This window comes from Nasonia vitripennis, chromosome 4 (assembly GCF_009193385.2).
Source record: "Nasonia vitripennis strain AsymCx chromosome 4, Nvit_psr_1.1, whole genome shotgun sequence".
NCBI classification, from domain to species: domain Eukaryota; kingdom Metazoa; phylum Arthropoda; class Insecta; order Hymenoptera; family Pteromalidae; genus Nasonia; species Nasonia vitripennis.
In genome coordinates this window covers 5,624,685-5,639,516 of record NC_045760.1, presented here as the reverse complement: position 1 = coordinate 5,639,516, position 14,832 = coordinate 5,624,685, and the positions used below count along the sequence as shown (strand labels likewise).

The following is a 14,832-nucleotide window of genomic DNA, read 5'->3' as shown; positions in this document are numbered from 1 at the left end:
TTGGATCTCTGCTATATCGGTAAAAACGGGATTGAAAGCATCATACACAAAATGCATTTTCAATTGGTTTCTTACGATATTTTTAATATTAATTTATGTTACAATTTTTTATATACATACTTTTTATACAACAAATAAGACAAAAATAATGTAGGTACCACTCATATTCAAGAAAATTTTCAATTCTTATGCTCGAACTGATGCCGAAAAGGTGGTAGGTCTAAAATCCTTGCAACTCCAAGTCCGAAAGTAGCTAAGCAAAAACATACAAGCATGATGAAAATGAACCGTTAAAATAGGATAAACAATTAAGCGCGTTTCTTACTTCCTGCTATACACAGCATAATTGTTTTTCCAACGGTTTTTTGAAGATTTTTGGAATGATATCCGATGTAAAGTCCCGCACCGACTAACCCAGTGCCGCTTACAAGTCTGCAGCTAAAGCATTCTCGATCTCTATTAGACACAATACTGGTTGCCTCTGACAACTTGTCCATGATGGAATTATATAGAAATTATTGCCAAATCCGATGCAAAAGCCTGATAAACAATACCGCACAGGTTATGTAGATAATAGCAGGTATTTATTTGTAGAGTATTCTGATGTAGAAGCGCCTGTTGTAACTATATTTTCGCAGCTAAAAGATTTGTTGGTAAAACAGTGCAACTAGTGAAAAATCTTACTCAAGGCTCGTCTAAAATGAAATTCACCAAATAAAAACCAATAATATTTAAATTAAAATAAAAATGCTAATATCTCAAGAGTAGTGATAATAAAGGATGAAGATCAATTGATTTTGAAGGTGTTTATTACCAAATTAATTGTATAAAACGTACATCCATTACAAATGATCTTAATTGTGCTGTACAAGATAATGCTCAATGTCCAAATTTTTCTTAAAATTTGGGTAGGTCCAGCCCAAGGTTTATCTCAACAAACTTGGAAATGATCAAGTAGATCTTGCATTATGGCAAACTAAGTACTGCTACTATAATAACAATTTGAAAAAGAATCAAAAATCTAAAAACATCCAGTTAATAAGATTCTGTACGAATAGTTCTGGATTTAGTTTTAAAAAATTTAAAGTTTTTTAAATAAAATATAATCTAAAATCTTAGCCTACACGAGCTCACGTACCCAACTCGTGAAGAGATTTAAAAATTTGTTATTAAGACGACAATTGGTATATGAAATATTTTCTCTGATCTACTCTAAGGTGTAAATCTATAGTTAATTGAATAAATAATAATTTATGAATCAAGTGGATCATATAACAATATTATGGACCAATAAGTGTAGAAGTGCTAAATTGGTTACTTAAAGTGGGATGTCATAAATTAAGTCTCCCACACTGGTTCATTTAATAGCAAAGCTATTTGCTGAGAAATCTGAGTTTCATTGAATAATACTTATCTCAGCTAGGCCCAATGAGAAATTTTACGAATCAAACTTGTGCAAAACTATCTAAACATTAAAAATAGCGTTTTGATACAGACTTAATCAGTTTTCAATAATAATAATCTCTACCGATCAGTCAAGCCCTTGTACTTTTAACGATTTATGAACTTTTATAATTTGTTCAAACTAAAATAATTTTTGCTGCAAGATTAACTCCAAGAGTTTGTCTTGTCAATAAACAATCGACTATGCCGATGATTTGCTGCGTTATAATTCACACGATTTGCAACAGAAACTTATTTTAATTCAAGATTTCAAGGAAGGCAAGTCGCTGTATAAATATTACACGATCAGATATAAATCTTATTCTAACTATCGTTCGAATCATTATCATCATCATCATCTTCATCACTGTGCTCCAATCCATTTTGATCACCATTTCTTTGAACTTTTTGTATTTTGACCTGTGGTTGTCGAACGGCATCTTCATTGTAATTGAGATTAAGATCTTTACACTTCTTCTCGAAAAATTTCATTAGCCTCATGCCAGCCCTGAAAACGTAACTAATTAGGTGAAGGTAAAAACATTCTTTTATCCAATGACTCCAGTGTTCGGAAGCCAAAGATTATGCATTTCACCATGAAAGATGCTTATGGACAAATGACTTAACTTATTATACCGACTTCCGTTAGTGCAATCATGCGTCACCCGCTTTATTATAATATGAAATTTTAACAACCCCATTTTTAATTTAGAAGCATGCGCAAATAATAATAAATTAAATGATATTGATGTAACTTAATCGTAATGATGATCAATATGATTGTTATAATTCGATGCCAATGGTGATTTATAAGCACACAATATTTGAATTAATGTCATGCAAGAATTGGCGAACAATGTATTATATGAACATATTATATTCTAAAGCCAAAATAATCAAAGGCACCGTGGAGTTTAATGCAAAGCATTCAACGTGAATTCATATGAAAAATTATGTTAATTGAACACTGAAGATATTTATTACAGACACCTATGAATGGTCTCTGGCGTCCGAACCCAAGCATAAAACAAAAAATTTACTTACTTATACACCTCGCTGTGTTCTGTGTTATACGTTTGGCAATTATCAAAGACCAATAAGCAATCGCTGTAGAATTCTTGGAGAGTGCGATATTCATCATTTTCGAACTTGGTCTTGATAGTGCCAAAATCCATTGGATGAGATATATAGTCATGGTAGTCGGGAACCTCGTCTTTTGTTACAGGTGCCATGAAAGGCCAAGAATCCTTATTTTTCTTGATTTCAGCTAGAAGTTGTGTTAGCAAATGTTTACATCCTTTGACAGTATGCTTTATTTCTTCTTCGTGCTCGATTTCAGCTGCTCTCTTGGCCGCCCTCCTTGTTTGCCTTGGTTGTTCAGTTTCTTCTGAAGCACTACTGTCTGTAAGATTGAAAGAAAAAAAAAAATTAAAAATATAAATATTTTGCAGGAAGTACATTGATTTTATGTATGTATAGTGTGGAAAATGCATTATGAAAAACGTGTAGATGGTTAGATAATTGAATTTAAAAAACTCAACATTTTTGTTAAGACAAATAGTTAGAGTAATTCAAAAAATAAAAAATTCTAGGGTCAGTATTTTCTAAGCTATTATAAATATTTAAAAAATTAGTTATCAGAGTGATTCGCGAATAAAAGGCTAACAGTCTTTCGATGTAATAGCAGAAAATCATGAGTGTAACACGAATATCTTAATACAGACCATCCCAGTCTTTAGATTCTTTACTAAGAAGGCTCTTGGCGAAGCCGTGGATGCGAGAACGTGCCATTGCTGCGGATGATCTTTCTGTCTCTTTATCCTTTTCACGACCTTTTAATAACAACATACCCAAAAGCTAGACCTTATTCTATTCTTTTTTTTCTTCTAAATTTGTTTACAACTATTGTCAGGTATTTTTGCAATTTAAGAACTAAACTTGAATTTGATAAAACGGAAAATGTTACGCTTATACATTTGTACAATATTTTACTCTCATATGGATTCAAGTTTAGTAGTTATCGCGTTCTAGTATTGAGGTTGATGAATGTATATTACCTGGCCTGGGATTACTTTTCCGAGATTTACAAGTATTACAGGACCATCGGCCTCGAGGTGCCCTTGCCAATGGAGGTTCTAGACAATCAGTGTGGAAAAATTTAGAACACATATCGCATTCTATAAGTTTTCCATCACTCTCACAAACTGAACAAAGTTGTGTCCTAAAATCGAAAGTAGTGATATTATTGTTCATATAATGCGCATATTATCAAGTAAAAATTGATGCCAGATCAAAAATCTTACGTTTCATGTTCCATTTCCTCATCTTGATTTTCATCACTATCAGCTTCAGCATCCTCGTCACTCTCCACAACTCGTTTTGCTCGGTTATGTCGAGTTTCTTTTGTAAGCGTTGTATCTTCTTCGATTTCGTCTTCGAATTTTCTCCTCTTTTTCGCTTTTTCTTTTGCTTTGGTTTCCCTGGGTTTACAGAGATGACAGAACCAATCACCAGCTGGTACAGACTAGAATATAAATAATGAAATTTAATGAAAAAATCTTATATTTAAAACAGCATGAGATTTAAATTTGTCGCGTATACTAACGGTCAACTTGGGTTTCAAGCAGTAAAGATGATGGCCCTTATTACATCCATCACAAAGCAGCATATTTTCGGCATCTCGTCGTTTTCGACAGATGCGACATTGTGCATTGAGTGCACTTCTACTCCAAGCAATACTATTGTCCAAGGTATTCAAATGTACAAAAAGTTGAGACCAACTCGTTGATGCCATAAGCGAATGTTCCCATCTGTCTCTGGCTTCTTCACTAGACCATTTTTTATCTTTATCATCGATGCCTAGTGGCTTTTTCAGGTACTTGTGTTCAACAGCATGATATACTTGTAGTATAGCGCACGCCATTTGTTTGATTGCCGTTTGTTGCGTAGAATCTGGTACAGATTCACCTTTTTCTGGCGGACCCAAATATATTCCTGGATCACGGTAAACTTTTGTATGAGAATTACCTGCGTCGGAATCAGGGGTGCCAGACCTACTACTCTTGGTTTCTGTTTTGATTTTATCCACCGAAGTGTTGGCCGAGGAATCAACTGGAGTTTCATTTAAACCGTACACCAATTTGTCGCACTGTTTATCGTACTTGCGAGTGTTAATAGCATTTCTCCACGATTCACGACTATTGACTTTTAACGAGCCCAAACAACCCAACTTAATCTTCTCCTCCAAGTCCAAAAGATAATCGCGTAATGTTTGTTCCAATACATCATCTATTTCCATGTCAGAAGGATAATTACTGTGAGTATTGTCAGCTTTACTTTTTTTCGTGCCTTTGGATGTATCTTTTACTGCTTCAGTAAACTGGAAGAAATATTAGAATGAACTCAATACTTATTCTTTTTTATTTCTAAATAAGCAACAATTATTTGTGGCATACTTACAACTTCTGGATTCAATTTGTGTTTTGGACAATTATTTATAACTGATATCAAACTATCTTTTTCGCGGATAAGATTATTTCTAAGTTCTGATTCACGAATTCCCCTCTCACTGAGTGCATTTATTAATGTATCAATATCTTGTTCGTTGCCATAAAAACTCCACTTGGGACCAGGTCTATTTACATGCACTGGACACTCTTTGCTACCAGTACAAGCCATCAAGCTTTTACGAACATCTTTCTTAACATCTTTACGAGGAGTTTTAACTCCATTTTTATCGGAAAAACTAACTTTTTTAGGGGACTTATTTTTCTTAAAGCTGTTCTCCTTATCGCTACATTCGTCTTCAAATAAATTTTTCAAGTAGGAATATAGTGTACTGGTATCTGAAAGTTCTGGCATATACGGAGTACCCTCTGGTAAACATGTGCCCGACCACAAATCAACGTTTTCCACAAATACACCTGTACATAACGAAAATGTTAGCAAAGAGGAATATGAATAGTAGAATATTAAAATAAAAGTTAAATAATGAAAATTTCGTACCTGGTATAGATAGTAAACGCCAATATTTTCTGAATGCTCTGTCTGTACCTAACAGTACCATCATTTGATCATCCCTTGATGCTAGTTGCAACTCTTTTAATTTTGCTTCATACTCTTCCTTTTTTTTTTCTTCTTTGCAGTTATTTCGTGTTATTTTCTTAGGCTCAGGATCTTCTTCCTCTACTTTGCCTTCTTTTTCTTTTTCTTTTAGTTTTTCTCTTTCTTCTTTTTCTTTCTTTTGTTCAGCAATAATAAAAGATTTTAATTCTTTCTTTGCTTGGAATAACTTTTCGTACCTTTCATCAATAACATCTCTTATAGAGGCAAATGTCAGTAGTTGATTCATTAAGCAAATCACTACAGTTAAGCGATCTTTTAAATCAAATTCACACATATTACGATGACTAAGGGCCCGCAGAATTCGTGGTTTTTCAATTCTCAGCAAAAGTGCAGGATCATCTTGATTTGTATAGCCACCTGAAAATATTTATTTTTTATTTTTATAGGTATATCAACGAACTTAACGATATTTAATTCATACTTGAATAGACGTCCAAGTATGAATAAAATATTTTTCAAGATATTTACCTCTCTGAGAGTATCTCCACTTGGAGGCTGCTTCACTTATACGACCACCAGAACTCAAAAGGTGCTGTCTCAAAATTTCACTCACTGAATAATAATCTAATGCAAGTTCTGATAATTGACATCCTTGGTGAGTTTGACACCAACTCGACGCCATTGTAGCTAACTTAACAGCATCAGCCATAGAAGATACCCTTTGATCAGTATTACTGTCAGTAACTGTTTCTGATGATTCTGCATGAATTTCATCTTCTTCTTCTGCTTGGTGCTTAAAAATGTTGGCGAGAAGTAACTGTACAAGATCATTAAATGTACCAGTGGTTTCTTTTTCAACCATTGCCTTTTCCAAAATTTCAAGGGTGCAGCCACTTGAGAACCAAGTTTTGACTTCAAGCTCATCATGGAAAAATTCCAAAAACTCCAGTATCATGGCAAAATCGCCAAAATTCTCGTTAAGCAAGTCACTTTTTAGGGGAGTTGCTTCAGGAAGAGGTTTAAGATCTTCACACTCCAGATCTTCTCTGGGTTTATTCCATTTTCTGACATAAGCTGCTAAAGCAGCTTGCTTCGTTTTTTCTTCCTTTTTGCGTTCCTTCTTTTCTAGACGCTCTTCTTGTCGTTTTGCTTTTTCTTCCAAAGCTTTTGCTTTCAATTCTTCTTTAAATTTACCATTAAGCCTTGAAAATTAGGAAATTTCAAAATTATTCAGTTAATTAATATTTATATATTTATAAAAAAAAAAATAGTGTTGCTTTATTTCAAATACATACCTGGGTTTCTTATATTTTTTCATGACCATACCAGAATCATTGATTTTCTTTAGAGGATCTGGTTTATTGAAGGCTCTGTGCTTAGATACATCAGAAATAAGAAACTTGTCCAAAGATTCTTGCTTCTGCTTGACTACTTTTCTTGGTTTGGGGGTGAAATCGGGTAGAGGTCCAGCAAACAAAGAATCAAAACGAGTCTTGGTGATTCCGTACTTTTGTAGTACACTTTCCTAAAAAATCAAATAGATAATTTTAATTTTAAATTTTAATTTTTCCAAGTTCTAGAAATGGAAAAACGAAAAACACTCACCTTTACAACCCATACTCCAGCACTATTCTGTTCACAAAGCATTCTGAGGAAGATCTTATTGCGCTCTCTGCTGTATTGCTGTTTCCTCCTACGAACTTGTGATGCCTCCACTATCATGAGTTGGCTAACATCTGCGTCACCACAGTCAAGCTGCTCTACTTCATACCGAAACAGTTTGGCAGGAGGTTGATACTGTCTATCTTGAGGACTTCTACGAGACAAAAAAAAAATTAATCTTGCATTCAATGCATTTCATGAACTTGAAAAACAAGCACTCACTTGGTATTTTCTGCATTGTATGCATTGACCTGAGCTTCATTAGGCTCGATTACTTGCAAAACATGGCATTCACACCAAGAATCCTCTGTGAAGCTAGCTTCAACCATTTCCCCAATGAAGTATCGCTCTCTGGCATACTGGTAAACGTCCTCAATCATTTCTCCAAACGAAGTTCTGGATGTCTTGCTGGCCAAGTAAAGAATCGGAATCCGCAGCTAATAGTTAATAAAGCAAGTAAATAAATCAATAACAATCATCAAAAGATCAATTTGCATCCAGCCAAACATTGTTTACCTCCATTGGAAACTCCTTAAGGCTTTCTTTTGCGTGCTCTTCACATTGTAAGGCTTCCTCGTAAGTCATTCCAGACTTGCCTGTTATGCTGCACGACCATATCATCGAATTGCACAAGATGATTCTCTCGCAAAACTCACTGCAAACAGAGAGGAAAATTGAGTTTAGGAAAAGAAAATAACAAGTGACAGACGAAAACGCGGAGGGGACTGGAAGCGCGCACGGTAGCGTGCGTCGCGGTTATAGCGCTTACTTGTAGTCCTTGAAGATTTCATTGGTGACCGCGCAGTGAAAGACCTCGTCGTCCTCTCGAAAGTCCGAGGAGACGTGCAGCCTTTGAAAAGGCTTCTTCTTGAGCAGCGGCATGCTTTCGATTTACTCAACGGGGAGCCCCGCTCCCGACGACGACGACGATGACGACGTCGTCACACACGCTTTCGGAAATCAATCGGCCTCGACGCGCAGCGCGCCCGAGTACTTTCCTCTCCGCGCACAGCACAGCTATTGGCACTGGCGAATTGCTGTGCTACTACTTACTTGCTGCCTGCTCTACGCGCGAACTTGGCGGCGGCGGCGGCGGCGGCGGCGGCGGTGGCGGCTTGCCGCGCTCGCGCTCACACACGAGTCCAAGTCCAAGTCACGCTCGAGTGCCGCTACTCTACGTCGCCGCGCGAGGATGCCGATCACGCGCGGGGACCGCTGTTTAGTAGACCGCACTCTGAAAAAGCAGCTGCCTCGTACTGTCCATACTCCGCGGAGTGCCGCGCTTTCGTTCACTCACACCTGTGCCAGGCCGATCAGCAGCTGCAGCAGCAGAGCAGAGAGCAACAACGCGCGCACGACTCACACACACATACTACTGCGGAGACTCTGTCTGTACTATATGACTTCTTTCTAATGGCTCTCGCGGCTCGCCGGAGAGTGGGGGCGAGAGTAGTATACTCGCGCTCTTGGCTCCGCGATGCTACTGATGGCCAGAGCTACTGGCAGAACAGCGGAAACAGGTCTGCCACCAATGCTTACGATTCTCCCGCCAGCCGGCCTCTCGACTTGGCCGCTTTCCGCCAATTTTTAAAAGCGCGCTTCTCGGTACACCGTTCGAGTGCGTGCGTGCTCTCGCGTGTCTCGCGGCTCCAGCTGTTCTATTGTTTACTCTGGCGACGTTTGGCGGCTAGTCTGCTACGTTCTGTTCTCGAGAATTTCGACCAACTTTAGATGTCTGTTCGCGGCCGAGCCGACCCTATTGCCGTTTTGTCTTGCACTGAATTGCACAATAGCTCGCACCTACGGAAATGGGATATGATGTGCGTCTCTCACATAATGCACCGCAGAGCCGCCATTGGAGCGTACCAACACTTGAACGATGATCTCGGTCGCGTCGAGATAATTTCGTAGCTGTTTATCGAGTTGACACTCTCGTTGCTTCGACGTAGCGTGAAATTTTCTTTTTCTCGATAAACTGACGATTCGTAGGAATCGCGATCAATTCGTCTCGTTTGGAACGTTGCCGAAGGTGACGCGAGATGAAAATCGCGTGATACGTAAAAATTGAGCGCGCGCTTTTTTTTAATGCTATTGGCAACGCCTGTTGGAATGCTTGGTTTTTAGCGGGAACTCGAGGGCATTACTTCGAGAATTTGAACACTTGGATACTGTCGGTTTGATCGCGAGTTTTATTGCAAAAATCGCAGTAGTTGCAGTCGACGAATACAAATAGCAATACTTCTTGAACGAAATATTCGTGTGTAAACAATAGATTGTTCGTAAAAATTTGTTTTTATCTTTTTCTTCTAACATTTTTTCGTAAATAATAAAACACAAGTTGTTGATAAATTTGTTAATCGTATAAATCAACGCTCACGCACGCATACATAAAATTTAAAAAATAAACTATGTACAAAAAAAATTTTTGTAGCTACATATCCAGCCACTCAGTTATGTATTGGCATTTGAGAGGAGTTGTATCTCCAAAATCACAGCAATTCTTTCTCACCTGCAATGATAAATTACAATGTCATAAACGTTTACAAAATTATTATTGTTGGCAAGCAAAACAGTTCGAACTTACAGGACAGACTCCACAGGAACTTTGTACAAGTCCTGGCGAATTGAGTAAAGGATTGATTGCTCTGTACAAGCTGCTTCCATCGCTTGAGACTGTTCTCTCTACCTTTCCGTCGTAGATTAATGTATTTAAAATCATTTCTAAATCTTCAACACTTAGTTTTACCTAAAAGCAATTTTTATCTTGGATAAGTATTTTTTTAATGAATGCAATCATGCAGAATTGATTGATGAAAGTACTTACTTTACTTATACCTAAATCAGAAATAAACTTCCAGACTTCTTTAGACGAGGCAAAAGTAGCATTCTTCTCGGCAATAGGTCCATTTATATAGTTCTTGGTACTCTCTCGTTTTTGTTCTAAAAATCTATAACACTGTTGGTTTAAAACATCAACAAACTCTGCTTCAAAGTCTTGATCCTGATACCATGCTCCACCGGTTACTGATCTGTCCGGCTCCAAATTGTACAGCATAAATACTTTTTTTTTACTCGCAGCAACAGACTTGACTGCCTTAATGATTTTTTTTGTTTCGAGACTCTTGAGGATTTTGTTCAGTTGAGTTGGCATCAAATTGGATTTGAATCTTATATCTCTGGTCCAAATTCCTTTGTTGCCAGCTTCTTCTATAATGGTATACACAATTCTCTCCTCATTGTCAGCTCCTTTTGCTGTTCTAGCCTTGGTTGGATCTTTTAATTTGTACAACAATGTTTCACCCTGCTTGAAAAGGTCAAAATAACCCTGTGTTAAGAGCTTATTGAGGGATTGTGCTTTCTGAATTGGTGTCAGGTCTGGCATTTCCGTAGAAATGTCTTTATCAGATATACCCTTAGGTTTCCCTTGTGCAAGGTTAATTATCCTGCAATACGATTCAAGAGTTAACAAATAATTTAGTAGATATTTTATCATCACTTGATAATAAAAATAAGTACATACTTTTGGGATATGGCATCATGCTGTTCAGGATTGTTGGCTTGTTCCGAATTTGTATCCATTGTCACGATTTAATGAAATACATCTGATTCAACTATTCATAATATCAAGTAATTGAACTGGACTCCTACAATCCAAATAACCCAATACTTGATTATTCTACAGCCTTTTTTTTCTTGTTTGCCTTTCTAGCGAACCTAACCTATAGATAATCACGTTGACCATCAGCGTGCTGACGGCTGACGGGCAGGGGCAGCATATAATGAGCATCGGCATTACTGATCGGCATGCAGTAACACCTAGTCACCTAGCGGTGAGTTCCAAAAGCGCTATTGTTATGATAAGAACGCAATTAGGCAATTACTTATAATGGAAATTGAAAAAATAGAGAAATTATATATAACAGACATATACGACAAGTTTTAGTTTTTGCACCTTTTCAGAAGCTGGTGAAAAAACTGGAAAAGCCCGCTAAAACATTTTAAAATATTTTCAAGATTTATCTACCTCAATGTAGTTTTGCATCATTATTGTTCTATCCAAGAGCAATAATACAAAAACTATCAAACCGATTTACTACTGTTTCATTACTAAACTTTTTTTTCAAAAATTGTTTTTGTTTGTTCCATTTCGATAGCGGCAATCGCGTTTCGAATCGAAGTATCGAACGAAAAGAAGATGGCGGGCATGATCAGCGAATGACTTTGTGATTTCTACGGCTTGTCAAAACTTTTAAGTAATGGTAAGTAAAATAATTAATAAACACAGTTTTTTAAAATAGATTTAATAGTTTAAATGAATAAGTGTACTTTTAACTATCGAACGGGATTATTTTTATTAGATTTCGTTCGACATTGGAGTAAAACTTTAGAAACAAAAAGTTAACCTAGTTTTGAAATGAAACTGCTCTTGGTTTACTTTTAAAAGTTTATTATCATTTCGTTTTCAGGGTCAGAATCAGTCAGGCCCAGGAGGCGCTGGCGGGGACAAAAAGGATGATAAAGACAAGAAGAAGAAATACGAGCCACCAGTTCCTACAAGAGTTGGAAAGAAGAAGCGTCGCACAAAAGGTCCTGATGCAGCTCTAAAACTACCTCAAGTTACACCTCACACAAGATGCAGACTGAAACTTTTAAAACTTGAACGCATCAAGGACTACCTTCTGATGGAAGAGGAATTCATTAGGAATCAAGAGCGCCTGAAGCCACAGGAAGAGAAAAATGAAGAAGAAAGGTCCAAGGTAGATGACTTGAGAGGAACCCCAATGTCTGTAGGAACATTGGAAGAAATCATTGATGATAATCATGCCATTGTTTCCACCTCTGTTGGTTCAGAACATTACGTTTCTATTCTCTCCTTTGTTGATAAAGATCAACTTGAACCAGGATGTTCAGTACTGCTGAATCATAAAGTTCATGCCGTAGTCGGAGTATTAGGAGATGATACTGATCCAATGGTCACTGTCATGAAGCTAGAAAAGGCTCCACAAGAAACTTATGCTGATATAGGAGGTCTTGATGTCCAAATTCAAGAAATCAAAGAATCAGTTGAGCTTCCAATGACTCACCCAGAGTATTATGAAGAGATGGGTATAAAACCACCCAAAGGAGTTATTTTATATGGTCCTCCTGGTACTGGCAAAACTCTATTAGCAAAAGCAGTGGCTAATCAAACATCTGCAACTTTCCTCAGAGTTGTTGGTTCAGAACTCATTCAGAAATACTTAGGAGATGGACCAAAACTTGTTAGAGAACTTTTCAGAGTTGCTGAAGAGCATGCCCCGTCTATTGTCTTTATTGACGAAATTGATGCTGTTGGAACTAAGCGGTATGACAGCAACAGTGGAGGAGAAAGGGAAATTCAGAGAACTATGCTTGAACTTCTGAATCAACTCGATGGTAAACTTTTTTTTTATTTACTTTTAGTAGTTTTAATCGATTTTGTGATTAAAAAAAAATTCAGGTAATTAATGAATTTTATTATTTCTTATTATTTAGGTTTTGATAGCAGAGGTGATGTTAAAGTAGTCATGGCTACAAATAGAATTGAAACCTTGGATCCTGCACTGATCAGACCTGGCAGGATTGATAGAAAAATTGAGTTCCCATTACCAGATGAGAAGACTAAAAAGAGGATCTTTAGTATACATACTAGTAGAATGACTTTGGCGCCTGATGTTAATCTTACTGAACTGATCATGGCTAAAGATGATTTATCTGGTGCAGATATTAAGGTACAGTATTCAAACTTCAGTTTATGTTTTTTATGCTAAACTTTAATTTTGCAAAAAAAAAAATAAATTTATGATTTCAGGCAATATGTACTGAGGCTGGTCTAATGGCACTGAGAGAGCGTCGTATGAAAGTCACCAGTGAAGACTTCAAAAAGTCAAAGGAGAGTGTGTTATATAGAAAAAAAGAAGGTTCTCCGGAAGGTTTATATTTATAAAAATTCATATTTGTATTTTATATTCGCCAATAATTTTTTTGCAATTATTATTGAAAATATACTCGAAATAAAACGTGATTGAAATTCTTTTATAAAATTGTTACATCAGTCATTTATTAACATTTCGATAACCGAGATTGTACATCTGTATAATTAACAACAAACAAAGCAATCGTTTTCTTTTTCTAATTTTATTGAACAATGCTTAATAAAGTAAAAAAGCTGTAAAAATCAACATTACTCTTGTCTTATTTAATGATAGTTCCTGGATGAAACCTATTAACTTCAAAAAGTAGTCAAAAAGTTATTATTTATATCATATACTAAGGGTTGCAGCATACATTTGCATAATTTACAAAAAATTTAAAAATAGCTTAATTTCATGATATAATTTCCGATACAATAAAAAAAGTGTAAAAATCCATGTCCCAATTCAAGCTTTTAGCAAGTTCCAAGATAAAAAATGACATTATATACATATATTATTAATACAAACAACTTACTTAAACTGTATAATAGAATCGTATAAAAATATGTTATTATTTTTAAATGAAATTGTTTAAAATCACTTATGCAAGTCTAACAAACTAAGGTCAATATTCTGCTCTTGAAATAGAGGATCAAAATAATCTTTTAAAATTTGCAAAATCTTATCTGGATGATCTTTTTGACAATTTTCTATTTCATCTATTGATTGATCGGGAGCTACTGTAGTTCCTTTGCTTTCAATTTCACACAAGTAACATAATCCTTTTTTAGATTTAGACAGAATATTTTCAACTTGAAGAGGAAGCTGAACATCCTTCATCATAGAATTAGCAAGACCCTTATAAACTCCTAAAAGAAATGTAACCCTAAAAGCTTGTTTATAACCTCTATCAAAACCATCTTGAAAAACAGACATTGAGCCATCTTTAATGCCTTCTCTAAATCCAGTCTGAAAGTAGAATTTTATAATTTTAATCATAATGTAAGTATTTAATTATGATTTGAAGAAATCAAAATTGGCTTACTTTGGAGGCAGAGTCTATCACCCTATTCCATGTTTTCGACGCCAATTCCAAAGAATCTTCATCATTATGATCAGTTAAGTTCTCCATGAGGTAGCTCTTATGCAAATTAAACTTGATGCACTAAGTCTGTCACCTGTTATTTAAAAGCAAACCAAACGTGCAGAGCAGGATTCAATCACAGCTGATTTCTCATCTGCTCACGCTAAACCTATAAGTATATATATATATACTCTGTCTCATTGTTGCGTACATATATATAGATATATGATTTGAGAATACTCTAACCTCCATACACCACTATATACTATAATTACTTAGTGGAAAAAAACATTTGAATTAACAGGCAAATGCCATAACTATATGTCGGGGAGGACATATTTGACGTATGACAATTTGTAACGAATGTAATAATTTCATTGAATTTTTCATCAAATTTTTTATTATATTATTAACTATTTGAATCCGGGATTTATGAGTTATTTATGAGAAATCTATAAAGATGCAGATTAAAATTTATCAGTTAATTGATAAAGTAAAATCTACGCCACTTTTTAAAAAAAGTCCATTTATGGCCTTGCCTTGTATACTTACACGTGTATGTTCTAGTCTATGTGATTCTTTTGGCTACCTCATTCTAGTTAACGACAGTCAACAAATATACTATTAGCATTATCTATCGCGATA

General features: G+C 35.9%; 5 protein-coding genes across 11 annotated transcripts; 1 reads left to right on the top strand and 4 right to left on the bottom strand.

Moving 5' to 3' along the window:
* Positions 1-52: 52 nt before the first annotated feature.
* On the bottom strand, positions 53-644 carry LOC116417258. The gene is made up of 2 exons (XM_031929576.1): positions 326-644; positions 53-253 (listed from the first exon to the last, which is right to left on the bottom strand). The coding sequence occupies exons 1-2, from the start codon at positions 495-497 to the stop codon at positions 180-182; spliced, it is 246 nt and encodes an 81-aa protein (XP_031785436.1). The 5' UTR covers positions 498-644; the 3' UTR covers positions 53-179.
* Positions 645-791: 147 nt separating this feature from the next.
* Positions 792-8,136, bottom strand: LOC100120677 (bromodomain adjacent to zinc finger domain protein 1A). Of its 4 annotated transcripts, none has more exons than XM_032599721.1 (14): positions 7,940-8,136; positions 7,687-7,825; positions 7,393-7,607; positions 7,114-7,324; positions 6,804-7,033; positions 6,037-6,710; positions 5,449-5,925; positions 4,903-5,366; positions 4,049-4,822; positions 3,747-3,967; positions 3,501-3,664; positions 3,168-3,275; positions 2,488-2,845; positions 792-1,963 (listed from the first exon to the last, which is right to left on the bottom strand). In XM_032599721.1, exons 1-14 carry the CDS (start codon positions 8,050-8,052, stop codon positions 1,768-1,770), a joined length of 4,344 nt encoding a protein of 1,447 aa, XP_032455612.1. In that variant the 5' UTR covers positions 8,053-8,136; the 3' UTR covers positions 792-1,767. The 4 variants fall into 4 exon arrangements, with proteins under 4 accessions (XP_032455612.1, XP_016840706.1, XP_016840707.1 ...); XM_016985217.3 differs by having other exon boundaries at positions 792-1,951; XM_016985218.3 differs by lacking the exon at positions 3,168-3,275.
* A 255-nt stretch (positions 8,137-8,391) lies between these two features.
* Positions 8,392-13,370, top strand: LOC100118284 (26S proteasome regulatory subunit 4). Of its 2 annotated transcripts, XM_032599726.1 has the most exons (6): positions 8,392-8,690; positions 10,880-11,000; positions 11,325-11,429; positions 11,637-12,585; positions 12,685-12,920; positions 13,001-13,370. In XM_032599726.1, the coding sequence occupies exons 3-6, from the start codon at positions 11,427-11,429 to the stop codon at positions 13,133-13,135; spliced, it is 1,323 nt and encodes a 440-aa protein (XP_032455617.1). In that variant the 5' UTR covers positions 8,392-8,690; positions 10,880-11,000; positions 11,325-11,426; the 3' UTR covers positions 13,136-13,370. The 2 variants fall into 2 exon arrangements, with proteins under 2 accessions (XP_032455617.1, XP_001604655.2); XM_001604605.6 differs by lacking the exon at positions 8,392-8,690 and having other exon boundaries at positions 10,000-11,000.
* Positions 9,339-10,962, bottom strand: LOC100120702 (probable DNA-directed RNA polymerase III subunit RPC6). The gene is made up of 4 exons (XM_001604259.6): positions 10,691-10,962; positions 9,995-10,613; positions 9,755-9,916; positions 9,339-9,679 (listed from the first exon to the last, which is right to left on the bottom strand). The coding sequence occupies exons 1-4, from the start codon at positions 10,747-10,749 to the stop codon at positions 9,602-9,604; spliced, it is 918 nt and encodes a 305-aa protein (XP_001604309.1). The 5' UTR covers positions 10,750-10,962; the 3' UTR covers positions 9,339-9,601.
* LOC100313522 (uncharacterized) lies at positions 13,149-14,805 on the bottom strand. Of its 3 annotated transcripts, none has more exons than XM_031928458.2 (3): positions 14,740-14,805; positions 14,149-14,356; positions 13,149-14,072 (listed from the first exon to the last, which is right to left on the bottom strand). In XM_031928458.2, exons 2-3 carry the CDS (start codon positions 14,233-14,235, stop codon positions 13,701-13,703), a joined length of 459 nt encoding a protein of 152 aa, XP_031784318.1. In that variant the 5' UTR covers positions 14,236-14,356; positions 14,740-14,805; the 3' UTR covers positions 13,149-13,700. The 3 variants fall into 3 exon arrangements, with proteins under 3 accessions (XP_031784318.1, XP_008205428.1, NP_001161252.1); XM_008207206.4 differs by lacking the exon at positions 14,740-14,805 and adding an exon at positions 14,434-14,739; NM_001167780.1 differs by lacking the exon at positions 14,740-14,805 and having other exon boundaries at positions 14,149-14,372.
* Positions 14,806-14,832: the final 27 nt, after the last annotated feature.